A 22,262-nucleotide genomic window follows, 5' to 3' on the forward strand; every position below is an offset into this window, starting at 1 on the left:
CCAGTATTTTTCCAGGGACATGACTTGAGAGTATAAAATAAGGGACAGTGGCATCATGAGACAGCCTCTCTCCTCCCCCACCTACTCTAGAGGCAACAAGAATGCTGGGAAGACAAAGACTTTGAACTGGGGAGGTTGGTCTAAGAAGGGGATTCAACCTGTGTATTAAGAACTGTAACCTGGCTGCAACATCCAGTGGAGTGTGAAAAGCTGTTTGATTCAGATCTTACTGAGTCTGATAAAGGTTAGGATTTAGAATGTGTTTGTGTTTTTTTCCCTTATACATAAAGATCAGAGAGAGATTTTAAGTGATTATAAGTGTTAGGTAACTATCTTTCAGTAGTTAAGAAACTTATTTTAATGTTTAATGTTAACCAGTGAGTTTGTCTACATTGCTTGGGGAATCTGCTCAGATTACAAGGGCTGGTCCATGTCCACTATCCTTTGATGAAGTGGCGAACTAATTTATGAGCTTGCATTGTTCAAGAGAAGGTCTTAAGCAGTTTAAGATGACACATTCCTTCGGGTGCAAGTCTGGGGGGATTTGCTGGTGTCTCCCTCAATATAGTTCATGAGTGGCTTGGAGAGCATTCATGCAACTCAGTTGAGTGTGTCTGTGTATGCTTGTGACTGAGTGATAACAGTAACTGGGAGAGGGAGGTGGAGATTGCTGCTTCTCATGATTAAAGCATCATGAGAAACAGCCTAGGCTGGAGAGGTAAGGGGGCACAAAGGTCCCACAGCTCCAGGTTGTACCCCAGGGGTCCTGTCACACAGCCCCATTAAAATTAAGCACTCAGTGTTGCTATCTAAGTGGAAGGACCAGGCAGGGAGGTGGCCAAAACAATGTCCCCATCTTGTAATTTCCAACTGGGCACCAGGAAGAGTGGAGACAATTTTAACCATTTTTTTATATCTCTAAAAAAGCCATTTTCTAATCAAAATAAATGGGTGGACAATAAAAATACTAACTTCTGCTGCAGCCTATGTGGGGATGTAAGCCTGGGAAATCTGCTACCTCTGAAATTGCGCCTAATTCCAACCCCACCATCCCCCCTCCCCCGCCAACCAACCACCTTCATTACACTCACACAGGCAGGATGTAAACAGCCAGGCCCAAGCAGTGACCTCTGGACACTTCACCAGGAACAGTTTTATAGCTCTTATCTGAACTAAACCTGGCTGTGACCTGCTCCAGCAAAGCAACAGCACCAGGCTCACAGGGCCCTTGGAAGCAGGGTTGTTGGGCAAACAATGAGCTAGACTCACAAGCCAGGGATACTGGGACTGTTCAGACCCAAGTGGGAGTTTTCCAGGGCATCTGTAGAACTGAGGCCATTTCTGGGATCAGGTCTGTCAAACGGTTGCTGACGAGGGACTCTACATGAGGCCCTGCAGAGCACCAGCTGCTCTGCTGCCACCAACTGCACAGAGCAGTTCAAAGGGAGGGGACCTGATACAATGAGTGTCTCCAAAAATCACTGCAACAAGCGCACATCCCAAGAGGGCTCGTTCCCAGGACACGGTGTCCTGCCAGCCCCAGATGTCTTGGACAGCTCTACTGCATGCAGGGGCTCTCCTCAGGGCATGACATAATCTATGGTTGGAGGAAGTGGCTACCGCCTAACAACAAGGAGAACTCCTGTGGTGCTAAACACAGCAGTGCTGGCTCAGCCACTGCAGGTCTCTTCACTGAGAAACTTCAGTTTCTGCAGAAAGAGGAGGCACAAGAACCTTGGCTGAGTAACCTACGTCCTGGCGGCCAAGCCATGAGAAATAAGAGCTCATCGCTTCAAGCTTGGGGTGTGCTGTGGTTACACAATCTTCCTGACTGTATTTCTATACCACCAAAAAACAGGGGCATGAATGTGCTTTGTGAATATTAGATGAGCAAGATGGTGAGATAATATCTTATATTGCACTAACTCCTGTTGGTGGAGGAGAGAAGCTTTTGAGCTACACAAAGCTCTTCTTCATGTGCACATTAGCAGTTTTAGCCTCACCTTCCCACAGCAGTGCCAGTCAGCTTTCATAGCACCATTTCACAGAGGTGGAGCTTGAGATCCATGTCTTGTCACAGATCCTCAGTTGGGGATCTGCGCCACTGACACTACCTTGATTTACGCCAGCTGAGAATCTGGCTCAGTGTGTGCTCCAATGGGGTAGTGAATGCTGATAGAGTCTTACTAGCTCAGATGAAACATGCCAGATTGTTTCTAGACTCTGAGTTCAGGGACAGCATCTCCCCGCCCCAGTGCCGTTCTTGTCCTTCTATTATCATCCCACAATCATTATGGAGAGGGGAGTTTCTCTCCCCAATTAGGGTTGCACATCAACCTGGTTTTGTCCCTTCCTAAGATCCACCCTCCAAAGAGCTGTATTTTTCTGCTACATAGTGAACATCGGGAAACAGAAAAGGCATTGCCAGTTCCTGACCACGTCACCATCACCACCACAGGAACTAAGGGAGAATTTACTCCACTTCATAATCTTTGGCATAAACTGATCTCTTGGGGGGGCGGGGCGGGGAAGAAACTATTCCTTCTCCTACAGGGCACTGAAATGCTGAATATATCAGGAAACATTGTTAGATTAATTTCCATTAATTCTAAGAAAAGATCGGTGCCTAAGGACAATAGACTTCACTGGAAATCTCAGTTCAACATTTTAGTTGATATATTTATTGATTTTGAATCCTAAGTCATGGCATGATTGCCAGAAGTGAAATATTGCCTTTAAGCATCATTGCTAAGCTTCAGTATGTCACTAGATGGGATATGATAGAAGATGAAGAAAGAGTCTGATCTTTCATATCAGTATTCAGCTATCAGAGAAATGGACTGTTGTTATATTAGTCATTGCTCTGATATGGCAGAGGGTGGTCTACATGGATACAAAAGATCTGTTCTTGAACTGAGACTCCTTCACTTTGACTGAAGTCTATATTTAGCATTAAAATTTCAGCTGGTAACCAGGAGAGGGAGGGGAATTTCTGAATATTTATTTGTCCTGAATTGACACTCTCAGTTCTGTCCCACCAGAGGCCGCATTTTTATAGTGGCGTAGTCCTGCTCGGATCCACAGAAGCAGGTCAATTAAGCTTTGGATCAGAACCCCACGCTATCCAAATTTGAATATTGGCATTGAGAATTTTGTTGGTTAAAAGATCAGTGACCATGAGCCAGAAAGCATCAGCAGAAGCAATGAAAGTTCAAGCTGTGAGAGACAGCCTGCAATTTGAACATAAAAAAAAACTGGCAGAAATTTGAATGAGAGAGAAGCAAGTGTTGGCCCAGCTGGAAAAGGAAGCTAAGGAAAGGGCTTCTGAAAGACAAAAAGAATCTGCTGAAAGAGAGAAAAACGCCAAAGAAAGAATGGCTGAATTGGAAAGAGAAGCTGGTGAAAGAGAGAAAGAAGTCTAAGAAAGAATGGCTGAATTGGAAAGAGAAGCTGCTGAAAGACTGAAGGAGGCTGATGAGAGAGAGGAAAGGTCTCATAGAAGGAAAAGGAATGACTGGCAGCTGAGGAGAGGTTTGCCAGACTTAGACTCCAAGTCAAAAAAGCAATGGGAGAACAGCAGAAACTGTATCATCTTGAAAGTCCAGTTTATAACAATGTTGGTATGGTATATTACTCTGAGCAATTTTCTGTATTTAACTAATTATACTATGACTAGGGGGGAGGGGACTGTAACCTGGTGGAAGATAGCTGTTTGTCTGTGCAAAAAGGCAGTTTGTCTGTGAATGAAGTTTCTGAATTTCTGACCAATGTCTCAGAAGTGAATGTGGAATTAGATAAAGCGCAGAAAGATATCATTGGTCAGGAAAATGTTTCTCAGGAGCAGACTAAAATGGATGGACAGGTTAAAGCCCTAGCTGAGGAAGAAAAGGGTAGGTTTTTGATGTGTGATGGATTGTTGGCTAGTACAGCTTGTAAAAGTAAACCTGAAAAAGGTTACTGTGATTTGCTGGAAGTAGTTCAGTGCAGTGAGAAGATCAGCAGTTTATCTGTTGGGAGTGGCAATGTGCCTGGTAAGGAAGCTGCCCCACTTTCCCAGTATTTGTCTGTAACCAGCCCTGTGTGCTGGGACAAAGGAGAGGAGGACAATGAAAGTTTGGAGGAGGCTAGGCAGACTTGTGAGCTGATGGCTTTGTCTAATCAGCAGTTTGGGAAGGCAAGGATAGTGGATAACTCTTGGCAAGATCACATGAGACATACAGGAACCATGCTACAAGAGCAAATCCAATCCACTATTGTTCTAACCAAGTTTTACCTTGAGTTTGTAAAGAGATTCAATCATGTTATTCAACATGATTTTGATAAACCATTTCTGTTTTACACTGATACGACTTCTAACCCAATACAAGCTGTAGTAAGACAGAACCAAGGATGGGGAGCTCTTGGGATGCAGTCAGTGATGTTTGTGTCATCCCTTCCTGCATCAATTTTGCATTTGGGGTATGATGTTATTGACACGAACTGTGACTGTATAGACCATTGTTGCAACCAAGATCCTGTAGTGGTACCAAATCTTGTACAAAGGAGATTAAGTAAGGTGTCTATGAGGAGGTTATGATTTGCTGGTTATGATTATGCTATCTGTATGCATGTATCATTTTTTTTATTTAAAGTTATAAGTATTGTCTCTAGACTGTCTGTATTTCAAACTTGTGCTATGCTTCTGGGTGACACCCCAGACAATTTGGCATGAGCACTGCCTAGCCTGCTTGATGGCCCATTTAGGACCATCAGCTATACAACTGACCCATTCAGAGAAGGTAGATACACCTTGTGACTCAGCAAGGCATGCAGGGACATGCCTATGAACAGAACTCTTAGGTTTTGCCATGCCATGTGCTGAGTAGCTTGTATTTGAGACAAAGGAAGCACACGCCACATGGCAAAAAGACTATAAAAGGCAGCTGCATCATCTACATTTTGTTTTCAATCCTGCTTCTAACCTCTGGAGCAGGGGTCTCAAACTCAGTTTACCTTAGGTCCAGGGCCAGTCCTCAAATCCTTCCAGTGGGCCAATAATGTCACTGAAGATGGTGTTCATAAAAGAAAACTTCTATATTGTAATATTTATTTTGAATTTCTTAGAAATAATAAAACTGTCATACAACTTTATATAATTCTTTGCCTCCCAGAGAGTTTTTAGTGTTGGTCAGACACCTGGCAACGCTTCAGTTCTGTTAATTTGTTGATGTTTGGCCTCAGTGACTGAGCAGTTGAAACCTTCAGGATTGCAGCAAGGTGTGCATCAGATAGTTGTGTTCGGTATTTTTACTTGTATTCATTGTGGAAAAAAGTGATGCTGCCTCTACGCTGACTCTGCCCGGCAACTAATGATGTTGACTCCATGGCTGACTCTGCCAGGGAACTAGTGATGGTTTCTCTGTCCCTCTCCCCCAGACAATGGGAGCTGTGTGGGGGCGGCGCCTGTAGTTGAGATTCCCGGCAGCGTGTCTGCCTGGGTCTCTCCTCCGTCTCTCCTCCGCGGGCCGAAGTGGGGAGGTTCTCGGGCCACAGACCCCTGCTCTGGAGGAACTTTGCTACAAACTGAAGCTCTGAACAAAGGACTGAATGACCCATCCTAGCTGTGGATGTACTCCAGAGACTTGAGTTGAATCTGCAGTTTATTCCATCGCTGCTAAAAGCCTGAACCAAGAACTTTGCCAATACTGTATGTCATTGATCCCATTTAACCAATTTAGGCTCTCATCTATATTTCATTCTTTTTATGAATAAACCTTTAGATTTTAGATTCTAAAGGATTGGCAACAGCGTGATTTGTGGGTAAGATCTGATTTGTATATTGACCTGGGTCTGGGGCTTGGTCCTTTGGGATCGGGAGAACCATTCTTCTTTTACTGGGATATTGATTCTCATAACGAGTCATCCACATAAAGAGTGATGCTGGTGGTGATATTGGGACACTGGAGTGTCTAAGGGAATTGCTTGTGTGACTTATGGTTAGCCAGTGGGGTAAAACCAAAGTCCTCTCTGTTTCGCTGGTTTGGTGCCTTAAAATAGTAAAGGAACTCCAGCTTTGGGCTGTAACTGCCCTGCTTTAAGCAATTTGTCCTGAATTGATACTCTCAGTTGTGTCCTGCCAGAGGCCGCATCGTTACATATGGTTAGATTAATTTCCACTAATTCTAACAAGAGATTGGTGCCTATGGACTCTTGACTGCATTGAAAAATCTGAATACAAGATTTTAGTTGTTCAGCTCTGGTATGTCACGAGGTGGAATATAATAGATAGCCAAATACTGATATGACAGAACAGACCAATTCTCTACCACAGAAGAGGCAGAGACCCCATGTGTGAATTTGATATGGTAACTGATTTTACGTGGAAAGTGCTCTGATACCATGTTGATGGGTGGCAGTACAAAAGCCTCAGACGGATCAATCGATCAATAGATGGAGGGGTATGTATGGGGATGGATGGATAGCTAGAAAGGGAGGATATATCCATCAATGGCTATTAACCAAGAGGGTCAGGGATGCAACCCTGTGCTCTGGGTGTCCCTAAGCCTCTGACTGGCAGATGCTGGAATTGAACAACACAGGATGGGTCACTCAATAATTCTCCTGTTCTGTTCATTCTCTCTGAGGCATCTGACATTGGCCACTGTGTGAATACAGGATATTTATATAGGTGTAAATTTATAGTAACTCCATTGACCTGAGTGGAGTTTTTCTAGATATTTACCAGTGTAAATACCTCAGTGTGCATAAATGGATTGAATGTTAAGTTCTCATGGAGACAATAATGTCAAGAGTTGATTATATTTATAAAGAAACACAGAATGAGACGATGGTCATGGGAGAAAGATGGCCATTTTATTTTTTGGAGAATAGCCTTGACCTAATCATTTTCCACATGGCAGCACTGATATCCTTGTTCTTCATGCTAAAAATTATCGGATTCATCATGGGAGGCACCACGGAATACAAAACAGCCACCATGAGATCCAGATATGAGATTGAGCTGGAGGTGGGTTTAATATAGGCAAAACTAGCAGTGCAAACAAACATGGAGACCACAATGAGGTGAAGGATGCAGGTAGAGAAGGTTTTATGCCGGCCCTGCTCAGAGGGGATTCTCAGCACTGTTTTGAAGATCAGAACGTAAGACATAATTATAAAATAAAGCAGTTTAAGGCAAAGTACACGCTAAAGGCAATAGCCCCAGTTTCACTGAGATATGAGTCATACCAAGCAAGTTTGAGGAGCTGGGGGATTTCACAGAAGAACTGATTCATCTCGTTGTCTCCACAGAAGATTATTGCAAATGTGTTCCCAGTGTGCACTGCAGAATTGAGAACCCGACTGATCCAGATACTGGCTGTCATTTGGACACAAGCTCTCCTGTTCATCATTGACTCGTAGTGCAGTGGTTGGCAGATGGAAATGTACCAGTCGTACGCCATGATGATTATTAAGGAAAGCTCAGCTGTAGCGAAGAAAAGGAAGGGAAAGACTTGGATGACGCATCCGTATAATGAAATGGCCCTGGTGCTCATGAGGGAATTGGCCATGGACTTGGGGTCGACAATGGAGATGGAGCCAAGGTCTAGGATGGATAGAGTCATTAGGAAGAAATACATGGGTGTGTGAAGATGATGGTCAAGGGCTATGGCTGTGATGATGAGAAGATTCCCAGTCAGGGCTGCCAGGTAAATCCCTAGAAACACCATGAAATGCAAAATCTGCAGCTCCCGAATGTTAGAGAATCCCAGGAGAAGGAACTCAGTCACGGTGATTTGGTTGGACATTTTCTTCCTCGGTACATCATGTGATGGCTGTGAAGGGAAGGACAAGGGCAATGGCCAGGGTTCGCTTGCAGTCACTAAAGTATAGGCCTTGCTGGAGCCCTAGGCATAACTAACAGTATGAACCAAAGGCTGCAAATAAGAAGAGATGAAATAGAATGTATGGGTTTGAAATTATCGTATTATTGGACAATATTTGCATTCCCCAGTCTTTCTTAAAGATCAGTTTCCAATTAAGCGTGGTCAGAAATTTTCTACTTAAATTGTTTTCAAAGGAAAATTGTGTTTTCAATTAATCAAATTTTCATAGAAACTCTCAGGTATCCTCAAATATATTTCATGGATACTTCATATATATATACACAGGGAAACTGAAAACTCATGTTTTTGGGGTGGATCTAGGCAGAAAAAAAATCAGTTTTCTGCAATTTTTTCCTGAAAATGTTTGTTTCTCACTTGCCAAAACATGAAAAATTGGAGATTTTTGGGAAGTCTATGAAAAACCTATTTAAAAAAAAAAAATGCTGATAGGCTCCAGATGGTTGATTGACTTGATAGCAAAAGTCTTAAAGAGTTCCAACCATAATTCAAATTTGTGTTCTTAAATTAGCCCTGTATATTAATACTCTAACATATTTAATTGAAATAGCAAAATTACTGTGCTGGTCTTTGTGGAATTTTTCCCAGCTTGCAATGAATTCAAGCCTCCAGTGTTAGGAATCATTGGTCATATCTATCTATCTATCTATCTATCTATCTATCTATCTATCTATCTATCTATCTATCTATGCACCCCCTGCCAGGATTGTTTTGTTATCCCTCTCTCTCATGCCCCCATCACTGTATTACCCAGCAGCCATTGCCATGTCCCTTCGCTGGATGTCCTGCGTTGCTGGGTCTCTCTGCAGTTCCTAGCAGACAGGGATCTACTCCACAGATGGGCGCTCCCTGCTCCCCTCCTTGGGTGGGCTTGGCTGAGAGGTGATGGACTAAATGGGATGAGGGACTGAAAGCCTCTCCGAGCTCTAGAGAGGGCCAGGCACAGGAAGGAGGAGAGTGGTGTGGGAAGGAAGTAGTGGCCAGGGTTGGCCAATGGAGAGAAGCAGGAGAGACTGTCTGGTGTTTGGAGGTGGGACAGAAGGAAGCAGGGATGGGGGGCTGTTCCATGGGGTTGGGGCCATGTCAAGGGAGTGGGGCTGAGCAGAGGAGGGGACTGGTGGGCAGAGGGGTTCAGCAGGGATCTCTGAGGAAGCTGAGTCAGGAACTCTGTATGGAGAATTGGCTCTGGCCATGGGAGGGGGATTCTCAAAGAACAGGGACCGAGCGCATCCGTGAGTTGGAGGGTTGTGAGAGGGGAGGGAGGGGATTAAGGGCTGGGGGGGTTGTTTGGGGGTCCAGGCTGTGTGAGGCAGAGGGAAGGAGACACTCGGGGACTAGAGTAAGAACATTCAGGGGGTGGAGGATGTGGCAGAGGCTGGAGTCAAAGGGCCTGAATCTCCTCTTCCTGAAACCAGACATAGGCCAGTGTAACACCATGGACTACCCCTGAGATGAGTGATGGGGGAATCAGCCCCATTGACTCCAGTGGGGTTACTCCTGATTTACACCAGTGTGACTGAGAGGGAAATCAGTTGACTGCAGTGGAGTATTTCTAACTTTTCTTACAGTTGGTGTGTTATGGTGATTTATTGTGCACAGCTAGAGATCAAACCGGGGCTCAGATCCTCATGCCAGAGTCTCCAAAGCTCAAGGGCCAACTCACCAGAGGGCAGTCCACCCACTGGGCCTCGGGGGGAAATAAAGTGACAGCGTTATTAGCCACAATGTTCAGTTCTCAGTTAGGCGCGTCAGCCTTTGAAGTGCTTGGAGTCGTGCAAAACGGATTGCATTGTGCATGTGCATGGCTAGAGGCAGAGGTGGTTGAAAGTTGTTTCTGACTCGCAGCCCCATAGCTGCTGAAAGGAAAATGTTCTGGCCAACAAACCTAGGCCTTGTGACTTAAAATCTAACCCTGGGCAGAAATCTGTGCCTAAAAACAGGAGGCATCTGCCTCTGTTGAAGGGTTTCTAATCTTGGGGAACTGTCACTTGAGCACAGCTGAATATTGAGAAGGTGCTGAAACTATTTTTGAAATGAAAATAAATAACCCATGCACATGCTCACAGGGGGGGGGGTGATTGGGGGCGGAAGAGTTGGTGGGAAAGGAAGAGAGGAGTTTTGGGTGCAGTGAGAGGAGGGGTGATTATTGGGAGGAGGATAAATAAAGAGGGTGGATAGGAGATGAGTTGGGGGTCAGGAGACAGGTTGGGGGTCAGGAGATGGGGAGGGTAACATAAGGGTGAGTGACAGCAGCTCTGACCTGTACCTTGGTGAAACTGTGGTTATTTCCTTTAACATATTCTTAGGCTTAAGCTGCTTTGGTTTTATAATTGTGTCGTATGTTCAGATCTTCAAAACAGTGCTGAGAATTCCCTCTGAGCAGGGTTGGCATAAAGCCTTCTCCACCTGACTTCCTCACCTCATTGTGGTCTCCTTGTTATTTTGCATGAAGTGGTGGCCCGGGATGGCCAAAGGAGAGAAGCAGGAGAGAATCTCTGGTGTTTGGAGGTGGGACAGAAGGAAGCAGGGGTGGGGTTTTTTTCCCTGGGGCTGGGGTCATGTCAGAGGAGTGGGGCTGAGCAGAGGAGGGGACTGGTGGGCAGAGGGGTTCAGCAGGGATCCAAGCTTGTGTCCAAATGGCAGCCAGTGCCTGGATCACTGTGTTCCCAGTGTGCAGTATAGAAAGGAGAATTCCAGCTCTCCTGTTCATTATAATCTCATAGTTCAGTGGTTGGCAGATGGCGACATATCGGTCGTACGCCATGATGGTGAGAAAAGCAAAGTCAACCGCAGTGAAGAAGATGAAGAGAAAGACTTGGGTAATACATCCAGCATAAGAAATTGACCTGGTGTTTAACAGGGAGTTGGCCACGGACTTGGGGACAGTGAGGGAGATGGATCCGAGGTCTAAGACGGACAGATTCATCGGGAAGAAGTACATGGGGGTGTGAAGGTGATGGTCAAGCAGTGCAAAGATGATAACAAGGAGATTCCCTGTCAGGGCTACCAGGTAAATCCCTAGAAACAGGATAAAGTGTAAAATACGCAGCCCCCGAAAATTGGAGAATCCCAGAAGAAAGAACTCAGTCACGGTGGTTCAGTTGGACATTTTCTTTCTCAGTACATCATGTGCTGCCTGGGGAGGGGTAAGGACAAGGGCAATGTCAGGAGAAACTGTTCCTCACCTGTAACAATCTCACCAGTAGTGAACTGCATTGTGACACCAGTGTAAATTGCCACAGCTCCCTTACAGTCGAGCAGTGTCCATTTCCACCATCTGAGTATCTGGTCCAAGATGTGGCTTGATAAAATGACATGTAAATATGGAACCAATTACAATCCAAACCCTACAATCTTAGGAACGACGGTCCTCCTATTGCGAGAATGGAGAGCTATTTTACGAGAGGAGAGTGAGGCTACTTCTACACTATGAACCAGGGGAGTGATTCCCAGCTCAGGTCCATGTCCTTGAGATGGCCCGATGAGAACTAGCACAAGTATAAATCCTGTATAGCCATGCTAGCATGGGCAGCCACGCTGAGTAGGTGGCCCCGAGGTTGAGAAAAGCTTGTACGTGGCATGACGAAGCTATGGTGCCGCCCATGCTACTGCAGCTGTACTGTCATATATACTCATCCATTTAGCACAAGCGCATGCACGTGAGCTGGGGAATCACAGCCCTAGCTTGTAATGTAGATGTAGCCTAAAAGAATTTGTCTTGTTTAGCCGAGCAAAAAGTCGGCTGAGAGGGGATGTGGTCGCTCTCTATAAATAGATCAGGGGGATAAACACCAGGGAGAGAGAAGAGCTATTGATGCTAAAGGAGAATACTGGCACAGGAACTAATGCGGATAAGCTGGCCATGAGAAAATTTAGGCTGGAGATGAGACAAAAGTTTTTCCCCAGCAGAAGAGGGCTGAACTAGGGCTGACATTTATTCCTGAAAAAAACAACAACTTTAGATACTACTTTTCAAAAGAAAATGCAAATAGGACTCCTGACCATAGACAATACTATCTTATACTTAGGCTTAGCAGTATTTAATTTATATATATATAATTTTGACTGATAATATTGATGTTTATAATTAAACATTTTTTTATTTTTATCAGTTTAAATTTTCACAGTTGCAGGAAATTATGGAGGGATCAGACAATAGTTATTTAATGACAGTACATGTTGAGTTTCAAAAAATTAAAACTTGAGAACTGTGAAAGCACAATGTTTCAACATGACGTGAAGATATACAAAGTCAATAACCTTAAATCAAACACTCATAAGTTCTCAAGCAGCATTTTTCTTACTTTGCCTCACTGGAAATGTTGATTGTTGAAGGAAATATTTTTTCACTGGTTTGTGTGTATATGGTGAAATCAACATTTGAAAATATTTACTGATAAAAATCTAATCCTTCCAAGACTTCTTATAGAGGTAGCAATGGAAAGAGGATTGCATAGGCAAGACAAGACTATAACAATGAACTATTAGTTTAGTTTTCCTAAAAGATTAAAGTAGCGGTCTGCATTGTGCATAATTCTCATTAAAATGTTGCACGTGAACAAGAAATAATAACCAGAGTGTTTTTTAAAAAAATCTTGAAGTCCTTGAGCTATATTTTCCTCTCCATTATACCAGATTTATGCCACCATAACTCCATTGATTTCAGTGGGTTTACACCACTGCAAAATTGGTACAATGGGTGGACATACAAGATGATGGGGGCTAATTTAGCTAAAACAATCAGGAAAAAGATCTTGGAGTCATCGTGGATAGTTCTCTGAAGACGTCCACGCAGTGTGTAGAGTCAGTCAAAAAAGCAAACAGGATGTTAGGAATTATTAAAAAGGGGATAGAGAATAAGACGGAGAATATATTATTGCCCTTATATAAATCTATGGTATGCCCACATCTTGAATACTGTGTACAGATGTAGTCTCCTCATCTCAAAAAAGATAGACTGACATTAGAAAAGGTTCAGAGAACGGCAACTAGAATGATTAGGGGTTTGGAGCGGGTCCCATATGAGGAGAGATTAAAGAGGGAAAAATGGGGACAGGAGCACCTGACAGCCCCACATTCCCCTCCCATGTCTGTGCCAATATCTGGGGGTTCCCAACCTATCTATGGGGGTCCAACCCTCCCTGCTCCCTTCACATAATCTTGGGATCATGTGTGCCAGGTCTAGGGAAGCAACGCCCCTTGGGGTGTGAAGCTGAGAAGAGGCACATGTGGAGCGTGCACCAACAACACCATGAAGACCCACTCTGGCAGCTTGATCAACATGCCCAGGTTTTTATTACTGTTTATTTAGGAAGTTTTAACAAGTTTACAAATCCTTGCCATGTAAATATCAGAAACAAAACAATCATTACATCAGTGAACTTTGGTTTAAAGAGACATCATACGGGAATATACTCACCAGATCTTTCTATTTAACAGGGTGATACCATAGTACAGAGTGAGGATCATTACAACTCCTATGTCATTTCTGGTGATTTTATAAAATTGAGTGAAATCTCTGTATTCACATATTTAACAGATCAGGTATGTCTATCAAATGTTCATATGCAAAGAATTGGACAGGTGTGCTGGGATTTTTTTTTTTTTTTTTTTGCAGGTGAATATACTTTGAGCACTGAATAAGAGCTAAACAATTATTTAAGTACCTATCTGTCCTCTGTCTATTTTGCTGAATATGTAATTGTTGTGTTAATTTTCCATAACCAACCTCCCATATTGTTTTGAACCATTCCTCGATGGTTGGACTATTCTTCTTTTCCCATTGAGAGCTTACTAATAGCTGAGAAGTTACTAGAAGATCAGAGGTTAATTTTTCATTTCTTTTTGTGTGACCATTTCCACCAGGAAGCCCCAGGAGGATCACCAGAAGGTTATTAGATAATAAATATCCAACAATTGGGTCATTTTGTTACAGATTGCTTCCAATACTCTCTAATGACTGGACATGTCCAATGCATCAAATCTCCTCTTTCACCACAATTTCTCTAACATTTATCCCCATTTAGTCTGTATATATATATATTTAACCTGGCTGTGTGAGGTACCATTCAAACAGTATTTTAAAGAAATTTCCTTGTATTGTGCTACAGACTGAGATTGCTTGTCCTCTTTTCCAGATCAAACCCCATTCCTCTGCATGCCGGTTTTTTTTAACTGTTCCTCATAGGTCAGGTTTGCTAAACCTTTGATCATTTTTGTTGGTCTCCTCTGAACTCTCTCTAATCTATCCACATCTTTCTTAAACTGTGGCACCCAGGACCGGACCCAGTACTCCAGCTGATGCCTCACAAGTGCCAAGTAGAGCGGGACAATTACCTCCCGTGTCTTATATACGACACCCTTTTTAATACACCCAAATGATATTTTCACAACTACATCACATTGTTGACTCATATTCAATTTGTGAAAAACTCTAGCTCTGAGATACTTTTCAGCAATGCCACCACCTAGCCAGTGATTCCCCATTTTGTAGTTGTACATTTGATTTTTCCTTGGTAAGAGAAGAACTTTGCACTTGTCTTTATTGAATTTCCTCTTGTTGATTTTAGACTAATTCTCCAATTTGTCAAGGTCATTTCAAATTCTGATCCTGTCCTCCAAAGTGTTTGCAACCCCTCCCAGCTTGGTTTCATCTGCAAGTTTTATAAGCATATGCTATCCTTCGTTATCCAAGTCGTTAATAAAAATATTGAATAATGGCCTTAAAAATCCCACCAGAAAAGAGTTGCAGGTTTTGATCGTAAAACTATGGGTGGAGATTTTCACCTAGGGGACTAGGATGTCAAATTCCCATTAAAACTAATTGGAATTTTGGTGGCCAAATAGCTATAGGCAACCTTGAAAATCCCATCACTGGTCATGTTGGCCCCTCCATGAACACAAAATAGCCTACATTGCCAAGAGAGAAGTGGAGTTGTGTTACTCTGAGGTGTTGCCTAATTCAGCTAAAATCTCCTGGAATTAATTTTAATACTTCTGGTCAAAAACAGGGGAGAGGATCAGAATCATTCTACACAATTATTTAAAGAAAAATTTATTTTTTTAATTCATAGAAATTTAGAATCTTTTTTAAAAACCTACCATTTTGTGAGGTTTTTTGAGAATTTTTCCCCCTATTTTTGGTGGAGATGAAATTAGATTAATAGATTCCAAGGCCAGAAGGGACCATAGTGACTGTCTAGTCTGACCTCCTGTATAACCCAACCCACAGAACATCCCCAAAATAATACCTAGAGCAGATCCTTTAGAAATACATCCAATCCTGATTTGAAAGTTGTCAGTGATGGAATCTACAAAATAAGTAATTAATAATAAACTAATTGAGATATTCAAAGAGGATTAATGGAGCTGGGCACTCCTCTCCTGTCAAAAGCCAATGGGATTTAGACACACAAATCCAGTAGGTTGCTTTGAATAGTCCAGCCTATCTGGATAATGAGAGCATGCAGTTACTTTGTAGTAGATTAAACTCTATGATGGGAAGAAACTCACCTTCCTCATGCCATAGACCATTCACAAACTGATGATGATGAGACTCCACAATGGGCAGGTTATTCGAGAACTGTCCTCTATAGGGCCTCTTAGACTTCCCTCTGAATCAGGTTGTACTGGCCACTGTCAGGGACAGAATACTTACCTAGTTAGACAGTTCCTATGACAAGCAGATGCTGTCAAATAAAATTGCAATGAATGTTGCACACACATCAACTCAAATGCATTTAATTTATTTTTAATTACTCATTATTAAAGCTGCTCAAAAATGAAAATTATATTTTTGTGGGAAATGTCATTGTTTTATAACATCCCACGGTATTGCTTTTGGATGGGGGTGGACAAAAAAATGAAACTGGAGACTGAAAAGTCTTTGGTTTTCAATAAACTTCTCTAGTAAAAATGCAAGTTTATGGTAAACATATTCTAGTTTTGGGAAAAGTTTTCTGATATTGAAAACTTTCCCCCCCAAACCTGAAAAAATATACAAAAATGTTTTCCATCTCCAGGTTTTCATAAAACCAAAACCAAAAACGACTTCCCCACACCATCGCCACTCATTATGAATTATCCTCCAAGTAACTATTATTCCCATTGGACGGATGACAAACTGAGGAAAGGAGCTGTGAAGGGCCTGAACAAAGCCAGAGGAATAGTTGGGATCAGATCTCAGGGCACCTTGGACCTTAGCTTTTTATTAATTAATAAATTAATTAATTAATTGTCTGTTAGTTGCACCTAATATGAGAGGCCCATTATATTAGGTAAGACACAGTATCCACCCCAAGGAGCCTACAGTAGAAAAGACAAGGAAAGGGTGCGAGGGAAAAGACAGCCCCAGGGAATGACTTTCCCAAGGTAACACAGCAGGTCAGTGGCAGGGCTAAGTCCTGTGTGCCCTTAGTGTTTGCCAAACAATCTTTCCTCTAGACCCTGCTGCCTTGTTTTAATTGTGATTATTTTAGTTTCTGGAAACTCTTCAGGGAAGTAGAGGGCAAGAGAAATTAATTGTTGCCTCTGGGCTGTTGAGGGCTCCAGGGAGTGAGTCCGACAAGCCTGTAGAAAACAGACATGGATAAATCACCTTCCTGCAGCACCAAAGTTTTGGACACACAGCTCATCTGCAGACAGCACAGATCTCACTGTATTTCCTGCAGCTCAGCCTCAGTGTGGTGGGGGAACGGCCTCTCATAATACAGTGATCGGGGCATTAGATACAGAGATAGATCTATAGAGCGGTGGGCATGGGGCTAGAGAGAGATGGGGTGACCAGATGTACCGATTTTATAGGTACAGTCCTGATATTTGGGGCTTTTTCTTATATAGGCTCCTATTATCCCCCCACCCCATCCCGATTTTTCACACTTGCTGTCTGGTCACCCTAGAGAGAGAGGGGTAACCAGTTGCAGTCTGTAGCTGGAGGAGAAAAGACATCTCAGTCTGGGAGGATTCCACACACACCGGCACCGTAAGTTTGCTCTTGGAATGAAATATATTTGTGGGTTTCAGAGTGGCACTTTAAGGATGAAATTGTAAATGACAATAGATTTTTTTCAGAGTTTCACTCTTACCTCAATTTGGGCACGGGAAACTGAGGCAGTCCAAAGCATTTACCTTAGGAAACAGGGGGCAGAATATTTATGCCTCAGTTTCATTCTATTGGGAGTGGGGGAATTGATCAAATTGACACACATATTTTTTAGAATGGATCGAGGCGTTCACATTAAAATTGTCCAAAAATTGTAACAAACACTATCGGCTCATTGTTGCTTTTCTCTCTGTATACATTAGTTTCTTGTTATTGCTGTCTATCTGTCTGTTTATACTTTTCTCTATATATTAGTTTGTTTATACTTCTTGATCTACCTGTTATTTTGGGTTCGTTCTGTCTTTCTCTCTCACTCTCTATATCTGTTCTTTTTTTACTTGTGTCTCTCTGTTAGTTTGTTGTTAGAGCTATCAAACTATCTATCTATCTATCTAGCATCAGTTTGTGTCTAGTTCTCAGTTTATTGTTTCGTCTGTCTATTATATTGCTGCAAGTGTAGTTGAATCAAGTGGGTTAGAGTAGTGGGGACTAGAAGCCAGGATTCCTGTGTTCTATCCCCAGCTCTGTAAAGTTAGTGTGGTCAAATGGGTAAGAGTAGAAGGGACTGAGAGCCAGGACTGCTGAGTTTTATATGTGGCTCTGGGAGGAAGTTCAGTCCAGAGTGTAGAGGAGCCAGAATTGGGCAGTTCCATTTCTGTCTCTCATAAGGACTGTGGGACTGGCACCCCTCAAAGCTTGAAGCTGAGTGGTTAGGGCACTCGGTTGGCCTGTGACAAACTCAGGTTCAATCCCTCCCTCTGACTGAAGATGAGAAGGGATTTGAATTCCCAATTTACAGGAGGGTGCCTGAGCCGATAGGCTACGGGCTGTTCTGAAATGAGACTGTCTCAGTCTCTCCTGTTGAAGCTTCTCCACGTTGTATCAATAATTAAATAGTCATTGGAGCAGGGACTTAAAACTGGCTCTTCCAGACATCAGGTGAGGGCCACAAGTACCACGATGGAGAATCACTCTCACTCGCGTTCGCTGGCCCAATGACTCTCCATTGTCAGTCGCAGCAGTGATTCCTGATGGCAGTGGAGAGTCACTGGGACAGAGGCTGAGATGTAGTCTGATGTAGTCATTAGAGGAGGCAACTGGGAGTCATGACTCCTCACTTGTGTTCCCAGCTCTGTGAGGGAGTTGAGTCCAGTGGGTAGAGCCAGAACTCTGGGCCTCTATTTCCAGCTCCGGAAGGGGAGTTGAATTTAGTGGGTTAGTGGGTTAGAGTAGGGGGCGAACTGGATTCTCTTCCAAGTTCTGGGAGGGAGTTTAGTTGAGTGGTTAGAGAAGCAGGAAAGGAGCCATGACATCTGTCTCTCGCAGCAAGCACGGAAATCTGGCTAGAACGGGGGATGGGGCATCAGGACTCCTGACCTGTATTCATGATTCGAGTTTACTGTGTAATTATGGCTGGGTTTGGTCACCTCCATGCAAGATGCTGCTCCCATTTAGAGCAATATAAATGGGGAGTAATTCCATGGCATGCTGTGAAATTACCCCACATTCACAGCAGTGCCCCTGACAGCAGAATCTGTCCAGCCAGACCCCCGATTCCCCTCAGTAAACTGAGGATAGTAACATTTATACAACGTTATCCAGAGTTCGCACACCTTTGGGTGAGAGAGGTATACAAATACCTCAAAAGAAATTGTTCCTAATTCTCCTCTCCATCACCCTGGTGTAAATTAAGAGTCACTGTACTGGAGTCCATTGAGCTGATTCTACTTTCTCTCACCCCAGTGTAAATCAGGAATAACACCATTGGAGTCAGTGGAACTGTTTTCCCCATCCTCGTTCCGATATTACACCAATCTTCACAAGCTAAGGGTCTGACTCAAGGAAATTAAGGTGGTTTTCACAAAAGGAGAGTTATTTTGCTGATCTAATCCTGGCCCTTGCTCTTGTCCCTCCCTCTGCAACCATCATACAATGTCCTGAGAAAGAAAATGTCCAACCGAACCACCATGTTCCTTCTCCTGGGATTCTCTGATGTTTGGGAGCTGCAGATTTTGCACTTTGTGGGGTTTCTAGTGATCTACCTGGCAGCCCTGATGGGAAATCTTCTTATCTTCATGGCCATAGCCTTCGACCACCACCTTCACACCCCCATGTACTTCTTCCTGATGAATCTGTCCATCCTAGACCTTGGCTCCATCTCTGTCACTGTCCCCAAATCCATGGCCAACTCCCTCATGAACACCAGATCCATTTCCTATGCTGGATGTGTTGCCCAAGTCTTTTTCCTCCTCTTCTTGGTGGGAGCAGATTTTTCCCTTCTCACCGTCATGGCATACGACCGATATATCGCAATCTGCAAACCACTGCACTATGAGACAATAATGAACAGCAGAACTTGTGTTGAAATGGCAGCCGGTGCCTGGATCAGTGGGCTTCTCTACTCTGTGCTACATACCGGGAACACGTTTGCATTGACCTTCTGTGGAGGCAACATGGTGGATCAGTTCTTCTGTGAAATCCCCCAGCTATTGAAGCTCACCTGCTCTGACTCATATCTGAGTGAAGTTGGGGTTATTGCATTTAGTGTGTGTTTACTCTTAGGCTGCTTTGTTTTTATGATTGTGTCATATGTTCAGATCTTCAAATCAGTGCTCAGAATCCCCTCTCAGCAGGGACGGCATAAAGCCCTATCCACCTGCCTTCCTCACCTCACTGTGGTCTCCTTGTTTGTTTTCACTGGCATTTTTGCCTATCTGAAACCTACCTCCAGCTCCCCATCTGCTCTGGACCTTGTGGTGGCTGTTCTCTATTCCGTATTGATACCAATCATGAATCCAATTGTCTACAGCATTAGGAACAAGGAGATCAAAGCTTCCCTGAGGAGATTGATTGGGTGTAGGTAATTCACCAAGAATTAATTTTCTGTATTTCTCTAATTAAAGTTTGCTTACTTAGTATCTGTTCATTAATGTCAGTTATTTACATGACCTCAGGGCTTGCTTGCACACAAACAGGTCTGATTCTGATCTCAGTTGCACCAATGCAAATCCAGATTAACTCCGCTGCTGTCACTGCTGCTGGGGTGATTTACACCAGTAGAAAATCTGGTCCAGTTGTGGAGTTAAATGGGTGTAAATTGTGTGTGTGAGTGGAATGACACTTTCATTCTGTGCCCAAACAATACCTGTTACACTGCTTGGCCACTAGCACCTGTTCCATGGCCACTGAAAACAATGATGGGAGTTGTCTTGCTTGTGTGTATGAATCAGGAGTGGCTTCGTTGGAACAAAAGGAGTCAGACAGGTGTAAGACTGGGGTAGGTGAGAGAAGACATCCATGTAGTTCCATTGACTCTGGTGGCCCTAAAGCAATTTTCAGCATCTGTCGATCTGACCTACTGCCTCCAAAGGAGCTGTGTGTCCATTGCCACCAGCTGGGGAATGAACCCATTGTCTTATAAACCAACATTCATGGCCTAATCACTAAAGGGGGACAAGGAGCCAGACTGTGTTAGCCTGGCTCACGTGTACATTTGGGCGTGTGAGTGATGGAGAGACTGGCTAGAAATTACAGGGAGGTTTCTAACCACCAGCGGGGCGAGGTTCTGGAGCAGCCTCCAAATAGAAGTTGTGGGGGGCAAATGACCGAATTCATTTTAAGAGAGAGCTGGACACATGTCTGAGTGGGATTGTATGATGGGGCTGCTTGTGACGGGGGAGAGGAGAAGGGGCCACACAGAAAATAAACACTAGTAGAGTCCATGGCGTTGCATTAGTACAACTGTCTGTGAGGCCCTGTCCTCCTGGCTGAGGGAGGTGACTCCAGCTCAGATGGAGCCCTTGACCTGTGTAGCTGTGCAGTGTCGCTGTATAAACATCACCCATGGGCAGTGCATGTTATGAGGCCCCTCTGTGCCGCACCTGAGGATCGGAGGCTGTTCCAGTGGCTGTCAGGCAGCCTGGTTCTTCTGCTCAAGCTGTAAAAGCTCGTACTTTGGGCCCTAGATGTCTCTGTTTGAGTCCCCCGGATGCCAGCCTAGATTAGATGGTGATCTTCGCATATGTGCAAGTGGCCTAAGAGCTTCAGGGGACCTTATTCCTGCACTAATCAGAGGCTGATGTTCCCTACCAAGCTATTGCAGAACAGCAGTGGGAGTGAGACCTAAGAGGGGATGGACTCCCTAGTGAGAGCAGTGGCAGGTTTATTCCCGGATCATCTCAGACATACCCATTCCTAGTCCCTCTGCACCCTGGAGACCGAAGAGGCATGGCATGGGCAGGGGTTTGTATGTTGCTGTCAGCTCAGGTTGGTAGAGTTGGTCAAAGTAACTTGTCATTGGGAAATGGTTTCCTCAACCTGTTCCTGACAGATGCTGCTATGTTTTTAGCTGAGTTAAACAATCTGCCAATGGCTTGGGAAAATGTTGCCCAACTCTGCCCTCAACTAGGTTGGCCACTGACGCATTCCCAGAATACCAGACATTCTGGTACTTCTGGGAAAGCTGTGGCCCCGCCCCTGTCTGCGTGGCCCCACCCACCAGTGTGACCTTGCATGCCTCCCTAGTCCGTTATACTGGACAAAACCACATCTGGTTTTCTCTCAGTACCAGACGGGACAAGCCACACCAAAAAGGGATTATCTGGCTTAAAACCAAATGAATGGCCATCTACCTTAACCCACCATGCTCACCCCTCCGAACAGCTTCTTCACGGCTTCCTAGATACCTCATCTACCAGAAATATGTTCCAACAAACTGGATCTCCTGCATTCTGTCTGAGAGGCAATGGTGGCGGGAATTTTGTCCAACAGTGAACATTGTGGCTCCCTTCCGGAGTAGGGCTTAATGGAATTAAAGGAGTCCTTGGGAACTTGCGTTTAACACCTCAGGACTCTTAGAAAATCGCAGCTCTGGTATTAGACCAACCTCCTGTCTTTTCCCTAGACATGGCACCTCCAGGTTACATGACAGACACATTGCCTTAGACAAGTGCACTTGCTTTATAGGTGAAAAGAAGAATTTAGTTCTCCAGGTCTCTCAATTAAGGACCAAACTAACAAGACACTGAAAACAGTCTTTAGAATTTTAAAGGTCCCTAGGGGATTTGGACACAATTATAAAAACAAAGCAGCTTAAGGCAAAGCACACACTAAAGGCAATAGCCCCAGTTTCACTGAGATATGAGTCATAGCAAGCAAGTTTGAGGAGCTGGGGGATTTCACAGAAGAACTGATCCATCTCATGGTCTCCACAGAAGATTATTGCAAACGTGTTTCCAGTGTACAGTGCAGAATTGAGAACCCCACTGATCCAGGTACTG

At 43.9% G+C, this 22,262-nt stretch overlaps 2 protein-coding genes across 2 annotated transcripts; one reads left to right on the plus strand and one right to left on the minus strand.

Moving 5' to 3' along the window:
• Positions 1-7,151: 7,151 nt before the first annotated feature.
• Positions 7,152-7,787, minus strand: LOC135887489 (olfactory receptor 14A16-like). The gene has a single exon (XM_065415232.1). The coding sequence runs from the start codon at positions 7,785-7,787 to the stop codon at positions 7,152-7,154; it is 636 nt and encodes a 211-aa protein (XP_065271304.1).
• Positions 7,788-18,932: 11,145 nt separating this feature from the next.
• LOC135888402 (olfactory receptor 14A16-like) lies at positions 18,933-19,847 on the plus strand. The gene has a single exon (XM_065416210.1). The coding sequence runs from the start codon at positions 18,933-18,935 to the stop codon at positions 19,845-19,847; it is 915 nt and encodes a 304-aa protein (XP_065272282.1).
• Positions 19,848-22,262: the final 2,415 nt, after the last annotated feature.

This window comes from Emys orbicularis, chromosome 13, assembly GCF_028017835.1.
Source record: "Emys orbicularis isolate rEmyOrb1 chromosome 13, rEmyOrb1.hap1, whole genome shotgun sequence".
Lineage (NCBI taxonomy): Eukaryota > Metazoa > Chordata > Testudines > Emydidae > Emys > Emys orbicularis.